This window comes from Eutrema salsugineum, unplaced genomic scaffold, assembly GCF_000478725.1.
Source record: "Eutrema salsugineum unplaced genomic scaffold, Eutsalg1_0 scaffold_5, whole genome shotgun sequence".
Classification (NCBI taxonomy): Eukaryota; Viridiplantae; Streptophyta; class Magnoliopsida; order Brassicales; family Brassicaceae; genus Eutrema; species Eutrema salsugineum.
The window spans coordinates 984,797-998,409 of NW_006256612.1; the positions used below are offsets into that span (position 1 = coordinate 984,797).

Sequence of the window (13,613 nt, forward strand, 5' to 3'; positions counted from 1 at the left end):
AACAATGTCCTTATTCAAATCACCACATGGCCCATGCATCATGACATCTCCTACTATCTCATACAGCGCTGGATCAATATCCTTGTCAGGAATTTCAGCTCATATTATCTTATCAATGTCATCACCAGTTGGTAGCTTGTGACCAGCCTCTAAAAAAAGAACGATGTGTGCATGAGGAAGTCCCTGTTTTTGAAACTCAATCGTGTAGATCGCTGCAACGAATAATTTTTAGTTTTTAAAAAAATAGTTAGCATGATCATCTAGCAGTGGTATGGGCAACATCTTGCTAAACGTAATAAGATACTTAGTTTAATAAAACATACCGGCTTTTACGACACCTAGTACATTTTCTTTAGTGAGTCTGTGCATGAGATCATCTAGTTTCATATTGAACACCCGCGTACATATATCTGGCCTATCCTCTTGCTTCAAGTTATGTCTTTTTAGATGCTGGTAATCTCAGGCCATTTGGGATTACACGTAAAGGTTATGAAAAAATCCAGAAAACCAAAATGCTGGCAAGTAGTCATCGCATCTAGATAATGTTGAACCATATACCTTGTACCACCAGTATACGAAGAAGGTATAATAATACGCTTACCCTTCTCAGAGATATCAGTGTCACCTTCATCAACAGTTTTCTTTATTTTATCATAATTTTCGCAACAAAGTTTAGACTGATTCATTGAAATGAAACGCAGTCTATTTTGCAACATGATTCCTTCCATATACCACTACATTGATTACTTTCATAACTAAAGCGTAAACATCAGCGGAAGTTATCATAATGGTCTCTTTAATGTCTTTAAACAAAGACACATTCTGTTATTCTTAAATCATAATGTGTGCACACGTTAGAAACAGAATGAATGAAAAATGTTAAAATTATAAAGAGCTCACATAAATGTCAAATATAGGCTACAACATAAGCAGACAATCTAATTAAATGATATCCTCAAGACCCATACTTTCAGCATGCTTTATAAAGGTCTTTGGAGGTAAAAGTTTCGTAAATATGTCTGCAACCATAAGTTCAGTGCCTATGTGTTCAATGACAAACTTTTCTCTTTTAACATCTTGCTTTAGTGATAGATATTTAAGGTCCATATGCTTGGCACCTTTAGATATTCTATCATGTTTGGCGAAAAGATTGCAGCCTGATTGTCACAATAAAGAGTTAAGGGCTTGTCAACAAAACTTAAAGCCCTAAATTCAGAGACAAAGTTCCGCAACCATGATCCCTAAATAGAAGCCTCATAACATACAACATACTCAGCCTCCATGATGGATGTGTAAATCAATTGCGATTTCTGACTTTTCCATGAAATGGCACCTCCACAAAGAAGATACACATAGCCGAGAGTGCAGTGCCTAGAATCTTGGCATCCGCCAAAATTTGAGTCTGAAAATCCAACCATCTGTGGATGTGTTGATTTTCTATATGTTAGCATGTAGTTTCTTGTTCTCTTTAGGTATCTTAAAACTTTCTTTGCAGCTTTCCAATGAGCGAGTCCTGGGTTACTCTGAAATCTACCCAACATTCCGACTGCATGGCTAATATCAGGTCTAGCACTGGGTTACTAAGCTTTAATCTCACCGTCCATCAAAAGTTAGTAGCAAAACATATTTAAAGAATAACAATCCCAAAAGAAAAAAACGTAACTAAAAGACCATATAAAAGGATCAGATTTTTATTCTTTACATATTACGTATCAGTTTCCAAGTCCAAAAGCTAGTTATTTAGATCTTTGAGTGTCCCCTTACAGCAGAGGCATCAGATATCTTAGACACATCTTCAAGTCCATCATTTGGTTCAGAAACTGCCAGTAAACCACCTCCAACTTCTTTGAGAGGGGCCTTCGTTTTTGGAACTTCTACAACTTCATTTTCAATCCCCATCAAACCAAGATCTTAGACACTTCAGCCCTGTTCGTTTGAGCAGTTGACTGATTCATCCAGATGATCCAGTCAGCTGATGTTCGTTAAAGGCATAAAATCACCTTCACTCGGATGAATCAGTCAACTGGATCAGTTAACTTATGACCAAAATTTTAAACAGCTGGCTGAGCCGAATTGAACCAGCTAGATGAACCAGCTTCAGTCAAAAATTTAAAATGACTTAAATATCCTTCAAAAAAAATTTAAAACTACATGAGACAACCTAAAACCTAAATCGATTATCATCCACTCTCTCTATTTCCTCCGCTGCTTCTTCCTTCGATCTCCACTTCTCCAGCGAGAAAACTCCCTTCTCCGGCGTATTCTCCGGCTGCAAAACATCTCCATTCGCCGGTGTCTTCTCCGGCTGCGAGACATTTCCTCGGCTGCTTCTTCCTTCGATCTCTACTTCTCCGAAGAAGCTTTGATCTCTCTCCGACGATCTCGTTTTCTCTCTCAGCTGAGGTAATATCTTTCTGGGTTTTGTTTAGAATTCCAAGTTTTCTTCTCTAATCGATGCTTGCTGCTTGTTCTGCTCGCTTTTGAGAAAAGCTTTGATATGGGTTTTGATATGGTACAATGTTTTGATATTCTACGCATGCACCAGTCAACATTTAGGAGTTTGTGTAAGATGCTATCTGAGCAGTATAAGTTAGAGGAATTTTGCCATGTTTTTATAGAAGAGAGTGTTGCAATGTTCATAGAAATGGTTGCACAAGATCTAACTGTACAGGCCTTAGCTGAGTGGTATCAACATTCACTAGACACAGCGAAAAGGAAGCTAGATGATGTTTTAAGTGCTTTTTTGAAACTCGCAGCAGATATAGTGAAACCCGCAAGGGATGAGTTTGCAAGTGCTGATCCTTTTCTAGTAGATGATGACCAGTATATGCCTTATTTTGAGGATTGCATTGGTGCTCTTGATGGCACACATGTGCCAGTCCGTCCTCCATCAGGGAATGTAGAGCCCTTTAGAGGTTAAAAATCAGAGCCAACTATGAATGTGCTTGCTATATGTAATTTCAGTATGAAATTCATATATGCTTATGTTGGAGTTCCCGGGAGAGCACATGACACAAATGTACTAACACATTGTGCAGCACAAGAAGCTTCTTTTCCACATCCTCCACCTGGAAAGTATTACTTAGTTGATTCAGGTTATCCCACTAGAACCGGCTATCTAGGTCAACAGAGGAGGACCACCTACAAACGGTAGAGAGCTGTTCAACCGCAAGCATTCGGGTTTGAGATCGAAGATTGAGTGCACATTTGGTGTATGGAAAGCTAAATGGCGGATTCTGGACAGGAAACATCCTAAGTATGAGCTTAAGAAATGGATAAAGATTGTGACAGCAACAATGGCTCTTCACAACTTTATCAGAGATTCAAGAGAAGAGGATAGAGACTTTGAATATTGGGAAAATGTGGAGTCATATGAACAGCATGGTGATGAAATTGTTGGACATGCTCCATACTTACCATCAGGTGATAGAGTTATGGAGGCAAAAAGTGATGCCATTAACCTTAGAGATGGCAAAAAGAACTAGACTTCCATATTGACAGGTATGTGATCTTTGTCTTTCTTTTGTCTTTTATTTGAATTCTCCTTTTATTCTAATAAAAAAAAATTGTTGTCTTTATTTGTAGGATCTGGTGAAGAGAAGGGAGAGTTGGTGGTTTAAGGATTATGCATTTCTAAAAAAACTTTGTTTTGTACCTTTATAAGTATAATATGATATGTTTCGTATGATGAAATTATAATTTATGAAGAAGATATTGTAGTTTGCTTTACCAATGAGAAAATATTTGTTTAAATGTTTTTAGTGGGTATTAATAATTCACTAAATTAATTTTTTTTTAATGAATTGTTATAAAATCTTTTTTATATTATTTTCTTAAAAAGAAAAATTTTGAAATGTTAAAAATAATTATCTAAAAATTATTTAGTTGTAAAACATTATTTTTATTAAGAATTAGTGATAATATAGTTAATATTAGACTGAAGATATGGTTAGATGAAAATATGGGTATTTTAGTCATTTTTTTATTTAGATAGAGATGTGAAATGATCAAACAAACAAAACTTCATTCGGATGGATCAGTCAAATGAATCAGTTAAATGAGTCATGAAATTTTATTAATAAAACGAACATAATCTGGATGGATCAACCAGATCAATCATTCAGACTGAGAATACCAACTGGTCAAAGGAACAGGGCTTTCCTCGGGAGCAAAATATGCAGGCTGCTTTTATAATTGAACTGATTGCTTTGCTAACACACCATTATTACTAGCAGAAACAATCGTCTGGTCATCAAATTGGAGAATGTCAATCAAAACAAAGTAGCCCTCGGGTTCTTGGGAAGCAAGAAAGAAAACTTGGGTGAAGTTCTTCATCATTTCAAGTGTCTCTTTTTGAGTGGAGTAGCCACAGACAACAACCAAGACAACACCATCTTGACAGTCTCGGGAAATGATACTGGTTACCTCCACCGAACCAGAACCTCCATTAAGATTCTCATCATCTATATTCTGCTCCAAGAATAGGAATCAATCAGCAAAAAGAGAGATTTTCACCAAATAGGATTTGAGTCAATCAAGGGAAAAAAGGTATGATTTTTACCGATAAGGTGTTTAAACGCATTACATCGTTTCTAGTCCGTCCAATCTTACTAGAATCTTGATAAAACGCACGGAGATGCTGCGGATAATATTCCAAGACGGTATAGTAATCTTTTGCAAATTCATCCCCAACCTACGTTTTTTGTTTCGTAAATGACTAAGAGGAAAATGAAGAAAACCTAATTGGATCATACAGTTGTTGAATTACATACCTCTTCAGCAGGTAATCGTGCAGGAGGATCCATCGGTTCAGAGATTGAGCAATTTCCCTACCCTTTTAACCTAAAGATCAGATTCCAAACGCGAAATTCATGAATCTGACGAACAATAATCTAGTCGCACACAAAAAGAATCCTACCCATTTCGCGAGAAGCAGCTACTTATTGAGAAAATCGACAAAGAATGCAAAGATTGCCTTGGCGTTTCAGTCAATACCCATAATCATTCACGAAGACGCACATCGAAACACTACTGATTCTAATTCTCGAAGATTTAATCGAAATTGTGAAAAAGACGACGCACCTGAAACTCTAGCGAGAGGTAAGTTTGTTTATGGTTAGTGATTTTAGGCGCGATTGAGTATGAATATCTCCAGATTTCTGCTAGAGCCACTCCAATGGCGATTCCGAGCGAGAGAAGAAGAAGAAGAAGCAACGAAAAGAGACTGATTACTTTTTTTCTTTTTTATACACGCACTCTTATTTATGCAGTTTCATAAGTATGCATATATTTACATTTGTTGCCATTGCGTTCTCTCATAATTGGTTATCGTACTGTGCTTAACCGAATTGGTTGGTTGTTGGTTTAGTGTTTGGTTAAGATTCGAGGAAGAAGGTGTTTCTGGATTCGCTGCTCGAACCAAAGAAAAAAATACCCGCTTCTCTTTTTTTTTTTCTTTTTTTTTTCCAGGTTTCGTTTTTCTTTATTCTACTCTGTCCTCACTGTCTACGCATACGCATTTGTCCGCAGCGCACAAACACAATTAATATACAAATCTTATTATAATTTGTTTCAGAAATTCTTGTAATATAAATATCACATTTTTATTTTTCAAAATCTGAAACTAAAATACTGTATAAAAATAAATCATAAAAATACTAAATATCCATTACTATTATTTTAAATCGATTAATATCAATCGCATATTAGATTATTTAAAATCGTATATAGCTATTAAGTAATATTATAATAAGCGACTACCAAATATAATTAATAATAAAATAACGAATAACTAAATTGTAAATGAAAATATAATAAAAAGAAATATTAAAATAAATAATAAGATCCAACACGCAAATTTTAAGTTATATAAGTACTTATACAAAAGAATTAAGAGAACACTAATCCATTAAGTACGTACTGTTATATATATATATATATCTGATTCAAGAGTGCCTTTTATACTTGTCCCGACTTGTGTCTAAAATATGCTCCACCTCTCCCGAATCCTGAAAGTTTAAGAGACATATACATATTATAAGGTTGTTCCGTTGTTGTATATACAAAATTTTCCAATTACCATTTTCAGATTACTTACTTTCTCTTAAAAATCAGGGCATCATCAGTGTTAGGATCAAGGAGAAGACGGGAAAAACCAATTGCTTCATGTGAATGGATAGTTATTTCATCTACACGCATAAAATGATTAATATGAAATATACATACAATATAAAATATATATGGGACAAAATGAAAATAATAATGACATATGCTTGATTATCCATACTTTCTTTTTTATTTATACTCCAATCGGTTAAGACAGAAACCGCAAAAGGACCAATGAATCATTTGGTTCTTTCTTTGATATCAGCGGCAAAATCCCCGTATGCGATACATTTCAACTTCACATCCCTTTGATTTAAACAATTTAAGTTACAAACTTTGTTACCAAGACATAGTGATCGTGAGAGAAAATATAACTTACTTGAGATTTGTGATCGTGAAAGTTATTTTCTGAACAATCTCTCCATCAGGGTTATTCTGTGTTTCAATATTGCTAATATTTTCGATCACACCAATGAGACCTAGAAATCAATTATGAGAGAAAATTTTATCATAAATGAACTTCATATATTTTTTTTCTATCTATGTACAAATTTATAAGTTAATCTTACCAACATGATACAACTGAGCGTAAGAAATTCTGTATATCTCACTAAAAGGGACAAATTTCATGAAGGGATACATTGTCAATGGTCGTAGGCTTGAGACTTCTGTCTCAGTAGTGAGAACGATATGATAATTTTGTCTCGTTGTCCTTCCCTCATTCTTCTATTCAGATGGTATCAAGCCGAATTTAGACAATTCAAGCCACTGTTCTTCAGCCCCAACGCGGTAAAAATATAGAAATGCGACGTTACCACATGAAGCATTAATTCTACAACCCTCTATACAATGAATTTTGAAAAGAGATCAAACAAACAACAAATATAGAAAAAAAAGTTATATATTAATATCAGATAATACTTACATTTTCGTCGACTAAAATGAAATTCATCCCTTGTCGATCAGGTTTATCCCATCTTTTCAAAACTTTGACAAGGATTTTCCAATCTCGTCTCCATGCATGTAACTCATCAACAAAGTTATATGTAGCCATGAGGATAATGCTCTGAAAAAGTCAAAGAAACGGTTGAAAAGAAGGATTGATTTGTTGTTTGATTTTAACGATGGATATGAGAAAATGAGGATATATATATAACACCCAAATAACAGTTATGGAAAGTGTTTCGTGAATCAGGGCCTTTTACGTATATTTGTAAACTAAAAATGCTCTATTTTTGAAAAGTTGCAACTTATGATGAATGTTCTAGATAATTTTTGGTTATTACGGTTTATCTATATTAGTAAAGAATAGTCAAATTTTTGTTATAACACGAATTTTTTTGGCCTATATGATGTATAAAAATATTGGGCTCAGATGATATATAATTTAAGTGTAACATAATAAACCGTTAGGACCAAACCTTAATGGATTTGTCGATTGAATGTTGTGCAAACAGATTTAGAATCAAATCAGTTATACTGTATATGTTATTGACATGCTTTCTAATCATCCAACAAGTGCTATTTTCGACAGAACATTATTTAAAATTTATAATATCATTTATATAATCTAATTTATCAGAATAATGTTATTTTTATCCAACACTATATTGATCTAACATTCTTATTATTAACAATTAGTTTTTATGACCGTTAAACTTTTAAGAGTATAATTAACGGGTCTCTTAATGATACACTCGTTCGTGATCATCTATAAAATAAAGAAACGATAACATTTTCCATTAATCAGAGAAGTTTTTTTTTTAAAACTTTAAATTTTATAATACACAACCGCCTTCTTGTTATCACAAAAAAATGGCTCCATGCGAACGTATCTGTGAATTGGATTTGACTTCGGAGACTTCTTGCATATGCATTCAAGTTGTCAAAATGATCACCGAAGACATTGGTTCTAGTATACCAAGAAAAAAACTTTTATTAACCGATGAACATGTAAGTATATCACTCTAATAGCGTATATTTTTACGAAATGGTTATCTAACTTGTCTATATATTATGTCAAAGGGTGATAGAATTGTAGCAACAATCCCCAATGATTTCATGGGTCAGTACAGCGATCGAATTTCTGAGGGGAAATGGTATTTCATTCCTAATTTTGGTGTCATACATTATCTACGATCATCTGATGCGATCTTCAACAAATATCACTTGTGTTTCAACGAACATACTCGCATTCAAGAAACACTGTTAATTCTCAAAGATCATATATATTCATTTACATCATTCAGTGAAATATCCAATATTCCATCTACACACTCTAAGATTGGTATGTCTCGAGTCCGATTAATTGTGTTTTTTTTTTGTTTTTTTTTTAATTTTTAGTTATAATCATGTATTAATTTTTTAATTTTGTAGTTAACTTGATCGGATGAATTGTCAAAGTTCGTAAATTGAGCTAGCATGCAGGGACGAAATATGGAAGATGCGGTGTTGATTTACAAAAATGCATCAAATTCACTGTCAGAAGCTTTGAGTAAGTAAACATGTAAATTTTTGTATTTTTTTTATAATTACACGAACCTTTTAATAGGGAATAATAATTAAAGTTCTAAAGTGATCATTTGTTTATGATTATAGATGTGTCGATATCAAATGTGTGGCATTTGGCAAATATGCTATTGATTTCGAAGCACTATGGCTAAATATTCCTAGATGAAAAGTAGTATTCTGTGTTTTGAGGCTTTGGGAAGTGGCACCTTACGGAGGTAGTGTTTTACAATATGGTAAATAAAAATGTTACAATATAGTATTCTTTTCAAACAAAATACGTCAATTTTGATACAGATAGGATACGCGTTTACTCTAGCGGTGAATTCGAAGATATCAAGTTTGATCCTCCTATACCCGAAGTCGAAAATGCCCGTTTCATGTAAGGAAAACTATTATCAATAAGTTTCTATGTTATATTCGATATTTTGATAACAAAATTATCAAGTTTGAAACGAATAACGTTATCCTCTCGAATCAGGTTGGATTACACAGATGAATTCAACCACATAGAGGATTAGTACATTGGATGGCACATGCCATTCTATGTGAATCGTCGATTAGGATGAACTATATTCTATTATCGAACTATATTGCAAACTCTATTAAATTATAATATTATTTGTATGACACTTTAATATTTTAATATGTATTAAATATTTCATTTTACTGCGAAATCGTGTTGGACATATGAAGACATATTTTCTTTTTGACATACATATGAATACATATTAGTTGTGGTTTTCATAAACGTATATACTTTATTATTGAAAAACTAACAAACTTTCGTAAATTTTTCACTCTCGATAGCACATAATTTTCTTTCAGCAGTAAATTTTGAAGACAATATATATTGTATTTATAAGCAATAATTTAAACCCAAATTAAAGTAAAGCTTAGGCAGTAATTTAAACTCAAATTAAAATAAATTATCATTTATTAATAATTGCAAAATAGACTTATAAATACCAAAAATGTGTCTAACAAAACTAATAATGCATCTGGACTATAAATTTTGAATGCTTATACTCGGCCCAATCCATTAGACACCGTCTGTATCCAGCTTATCTAATTTCTCTCTAATCCTGAAATTTCAATAACAACATCATGTAGATTGAAATTTCAATAACAACAATAACAACATCATGTAGATCTAAATTTATTAAAATATTGTTTTTTTCTTTCATAAGTCAATTTAGACAACACATAGAAACATACTCACCTATTGCCCAAGGTTAGAGCTTCAGCAATCGGTGAATCACTGATAAAACGAGACACATCATCATCATCATGATCCTTGATAGACACATTTTCTAAAATATATATATATATCTATATATTAGAATATTATTACATTATATACTACGATTTTATAAATAACATATTGATATATATCAGAAAACATACCTCCGTCAATTGCTACACAGCAATCGGTTAACACACATACAGCAGAAGGACCTTCGTATTCTCTACACTTATCTCTTATTTCAGTTGCCAACTCACCGTGTACAACACATTCAAGCATAAACTCCCTATATTTTGACAAACAATGTAGTTGATAATTAGTTAGTTAGACTTCAAACATATAGCGAATTGATGATGAAGTCGTTCCATTCGGGTATGTAATAAACTTGTCATCTATTATCTTAAAGCGAATTGATGATGAAGTCGTTCCATTCGGGTATGTAATAGTAAAGTATCTAGCATCTTTGACGACTCCAATCAAATCTGCGATTGTAATTAGTCAAAATAAAGACATGAGTTCGAACTATAAATTTTGCATTATACGAAGATACCAAAATATTCTTACCAATTATATAATAATGAGCATCTGGGAATTCATAAATCGAGAAGAATGATACAAAATTATAAAACAAATTATTTGTTAATGGTAAAGCCGGTGAAATCGTTGTTCCCTTTATCAGTGTAATAACATAATCATTTTTTGTAATACTTTGGATATTAGTCCAGCTGTAAGGATTCAAAAGAAATCCAGTCAACATAAACCATTGATCTTCTTTGCATATCTGACTGAAATGTTTCATCATCCGATTGTTTACCCGAGCTTGTCTTCTACAACCCTAGAAGTTTATACAATATCAACAAAACAACAAAAAACAGATTATTGTATGTTAAAACAATAAACATAATGAACAATAAATATCACAAATACTATATTAGGTTATTGAAATTTACCCTTTCATCGACCATAATAAAATTTAGGCTTCGGTTATCATCCGAGTAATCCACAACCCAATTTTTCAGTATCTTCACTATAATTCTCCAATCGGATCTTTGAGAGTTCAATTGACGAATAAAATCATAATCCGCCATTGCGTGATGATTATCTGTTAGGGTTATGAAATTTAGAGTATATTTATAAGAAACAATATGAAATTATATTAATCTATAACCGAAAATTAAGAATATTAATATTTCAGAATCAAAAGAGATAAGCAAACAATATTATCTTCGATTAATATATATATATATATATATATATATATATTGAGATTTTCCTATTTAAAATAATGTTAATATTCAATTCCTCACTGTTATAAATTCTTAAAATTATTTATTATAACACCATATATATATTTTGAATGACAAATTTATTTTAAAGAAATTTTACATTAGCTAAATGATAAACATCTACAATAGATTCTAAAGATGGTGACTTGTTAACGTGCTTTGATTTTCAAGAACCCGTAAATCCAACCAAGACCTTATTTTTTTCATTGAACAAACAAAATCAACTGTTTTTAGATTTTTATTTTTTCTTTCGTAGATATTACAAAACCATATTATTTATAAAACATAGTATTTAATAGAGCATGAGAAAATTAACAACAAAAAAAAAACAATAACAAAGATAATAACAAAAATATAAGTTATAGGTAATACATATCTAAAATAAAGAACTGTTTCCATGCACTTCGTTCTGTATCTTCACCAAAGTCCAGAAATTAATATTTAAGAATATATGTAAACAATATAGTACTACTAAAAAATTGTATTATAGAAGTAGGGTTAATGTCACAATGATTATCTTATTTTGCCCGAAATTCAGAAACTTCATCCATTGCAGGAGCAGTCATGAAACACGAAAGACCCTCTGCTTCGTGATTCTGGATAGTCAATTCTTCTAATGAAAAAAGAGAATCAATACGCATGATGATACTTATAAATTCAAATTATTTAGAGTTATATCAAATTGAAGTGTATACTTCCAGTTCTCGTATCACACCAATCGGTTAAAACGCAGACGTCAAATGGACCATCATATTCTATGCATTGCTCCTTTATGTCAGGTGCTAATGAGCTACGTGCGATACATTCCAATGTATTATCCCTTCAAATTACAGAATAGAATCATTGTAAAACTAAATTATCATAACCATAGATAATAGAAAATAAAAAGAATGCGCTCACTTTAAAACGAAAACGAAATGTCAGGACAATTTTTCCATCTGTCTGCACAACTGGTATGAGATCTCTTACATTGTCAAGTACACCAATCGAATCTGAATAAATAAACATATCAGTAACACCAAAGCGATTTTTTTTAAAAAAAAACAATATATAATTATACTAACCGATATGGTATTCATGAGCGGAATAATTGCTGATAATCTGAGGAAATTGTACAAAACTGACAAATGCCTTATTAGATATTGGTATTATACGTGAAACCTTTATGTCGTCAGTCAGAGTAATCATAAAATCGTGTCTAGTTATCTTATCGCGATCGTTCCTGAGCAATCAGTTGAGACTAAACCGAGATAACATAATCCAATGACCTTCATGGCAAACTCGTTTGAAATACTCGAACATCTGATTGCAAACTTTTGCCTGAATTCGGCATCCCTACTTTAAAAAAAAATAGAAATTATAGAATCAATAAAAAAAATATACAGAATCAGAGACTTATTACTAAAAAGTTTAGTTTATAATAAAACTAACGTTCTCGTCGGTCATAATGAAGCCAAGCCCTGGTAATCCATGTGGATCATTCATGCGCCACTTTTTAAAAACTTTAACCACAATCCTCCAGTCATCTCTCCATCCATTCATTTCATGAACCAAATCATAACTACCCTTGTTTGTAAAAATTTTAGAGTGAACAAAATATCAGAAAGTAGTTATGTTCTGTTGCATCGAGTCTCTATCAGATTATCTATATATAAGTAACGTTTTTAAAAATATGATTATGTCTAATGGTGACTATTCATTAGAAACCGTTTACTTGAACCGAATCTTTAAAAATGGTTTTCATTATCCATTATATATATACATATATATTTAATATAAATACAATATGATCGCAACCACTAAAAACAAATTATCTTTAATTTTATAATTTTTTTTAAAATATAATAAAATACAATCTATATATGTATATTTTCTTTCTATATAATCTTAAATTTTGTTTTAATTCATATCGAGAAATCGTTTTTAAATAAAGGAATCCATGATAATATTAGTTTTTTTTTCATTTCAATATCCGAATATAAATTGGTTATTAACGTATCTAAAAATATAGATATACTGAATCCATTGATTAATCATGACTTAGGTATATTGGATATTATTACGCAAATAAATATCTAAACATTATACGAATTTACTAAGTCCCTACAAATATATTATTGGTTTCGATTTTAATGAACAATGATAAAGACTAAGCACAATTGGGTCCATATCGTAGAATATCTTTGCTATCACGATCATTAAAGTTTTTATGAGTTCTTGGAAAAAACAACTATAGTTATGACGACAGACAGTAAGTTTTTCCAGTGACAAATATCAAAGTATATATATGTTTCCTAATACGTTTACTTTAGGCAATTATTCTGATTCCTCTAATATGTTTACTTTAGGCAATTACTCTGAAGACACAGAAATCCTATAAAAAGGGCATACTCTGATATCGGACCTAACAATACGAATTAATAAAAAACACATATAGTACATATAATATAGTTTGATAATTCCTAAAC

General features: G+C 31.9%; 1 protein-coding gene across 1 annotated transcript; it reads right to left on the reverse strand.

Annotated features, from left to right (window-relative positions):
• Positions 1–4,021: 4,021 nt before the first annotated feature.
• On the reverse strand, positions 4,022–5,234 carry LOC18991659 (putative G3BP-like protein). The gene is made up of 4 exons (XM_006414977.2): positions 5,083–5,234; positions 4,773–4,842; positions 4,562–4,693; positions 4,022–4,470 (listed from the first exon to the last, which is right to left on the reverse strand). The coding sequence occupies exons 2-4, from the start codon at positions 4,803–4,805 to the stop codon at positions 4,189–4,191; spliced, it is 447 nt and encodes a 148-aa protein (XP_006415040.1). The 5' UTR covers positions 4,806–4,842; positions 5,083–5,234; the 3' UTR covers positions 4,022–4,188.
• Positions 5,235–13,613: the final 8,379 nt, after the last annotated feature.

Excerpts from the sequence above, each read along its gene's own strand:
- LOC18991659 (XM_006414977.2), bottom strand. The coding sequence starts at position 4,805 with ATGGATCCTCCTGCACGATTACCTGCTGAAGAG. Across the intron at positions 4,694-4,772 it reads CACGATTACCTGCTGAAGAG|GTTGGGGATGAATTTGCAAA; the intron begins GTATGTAATTCA and ends CAAAAAACGTAG. Across the intron at positions 4,471-4,561 it reads TGCGTTTAAACACCTTATCG|AATATAGATGATGAGAATCT; the intron begins GTAAAAATCATA and ends TTCTTGGAGCAG.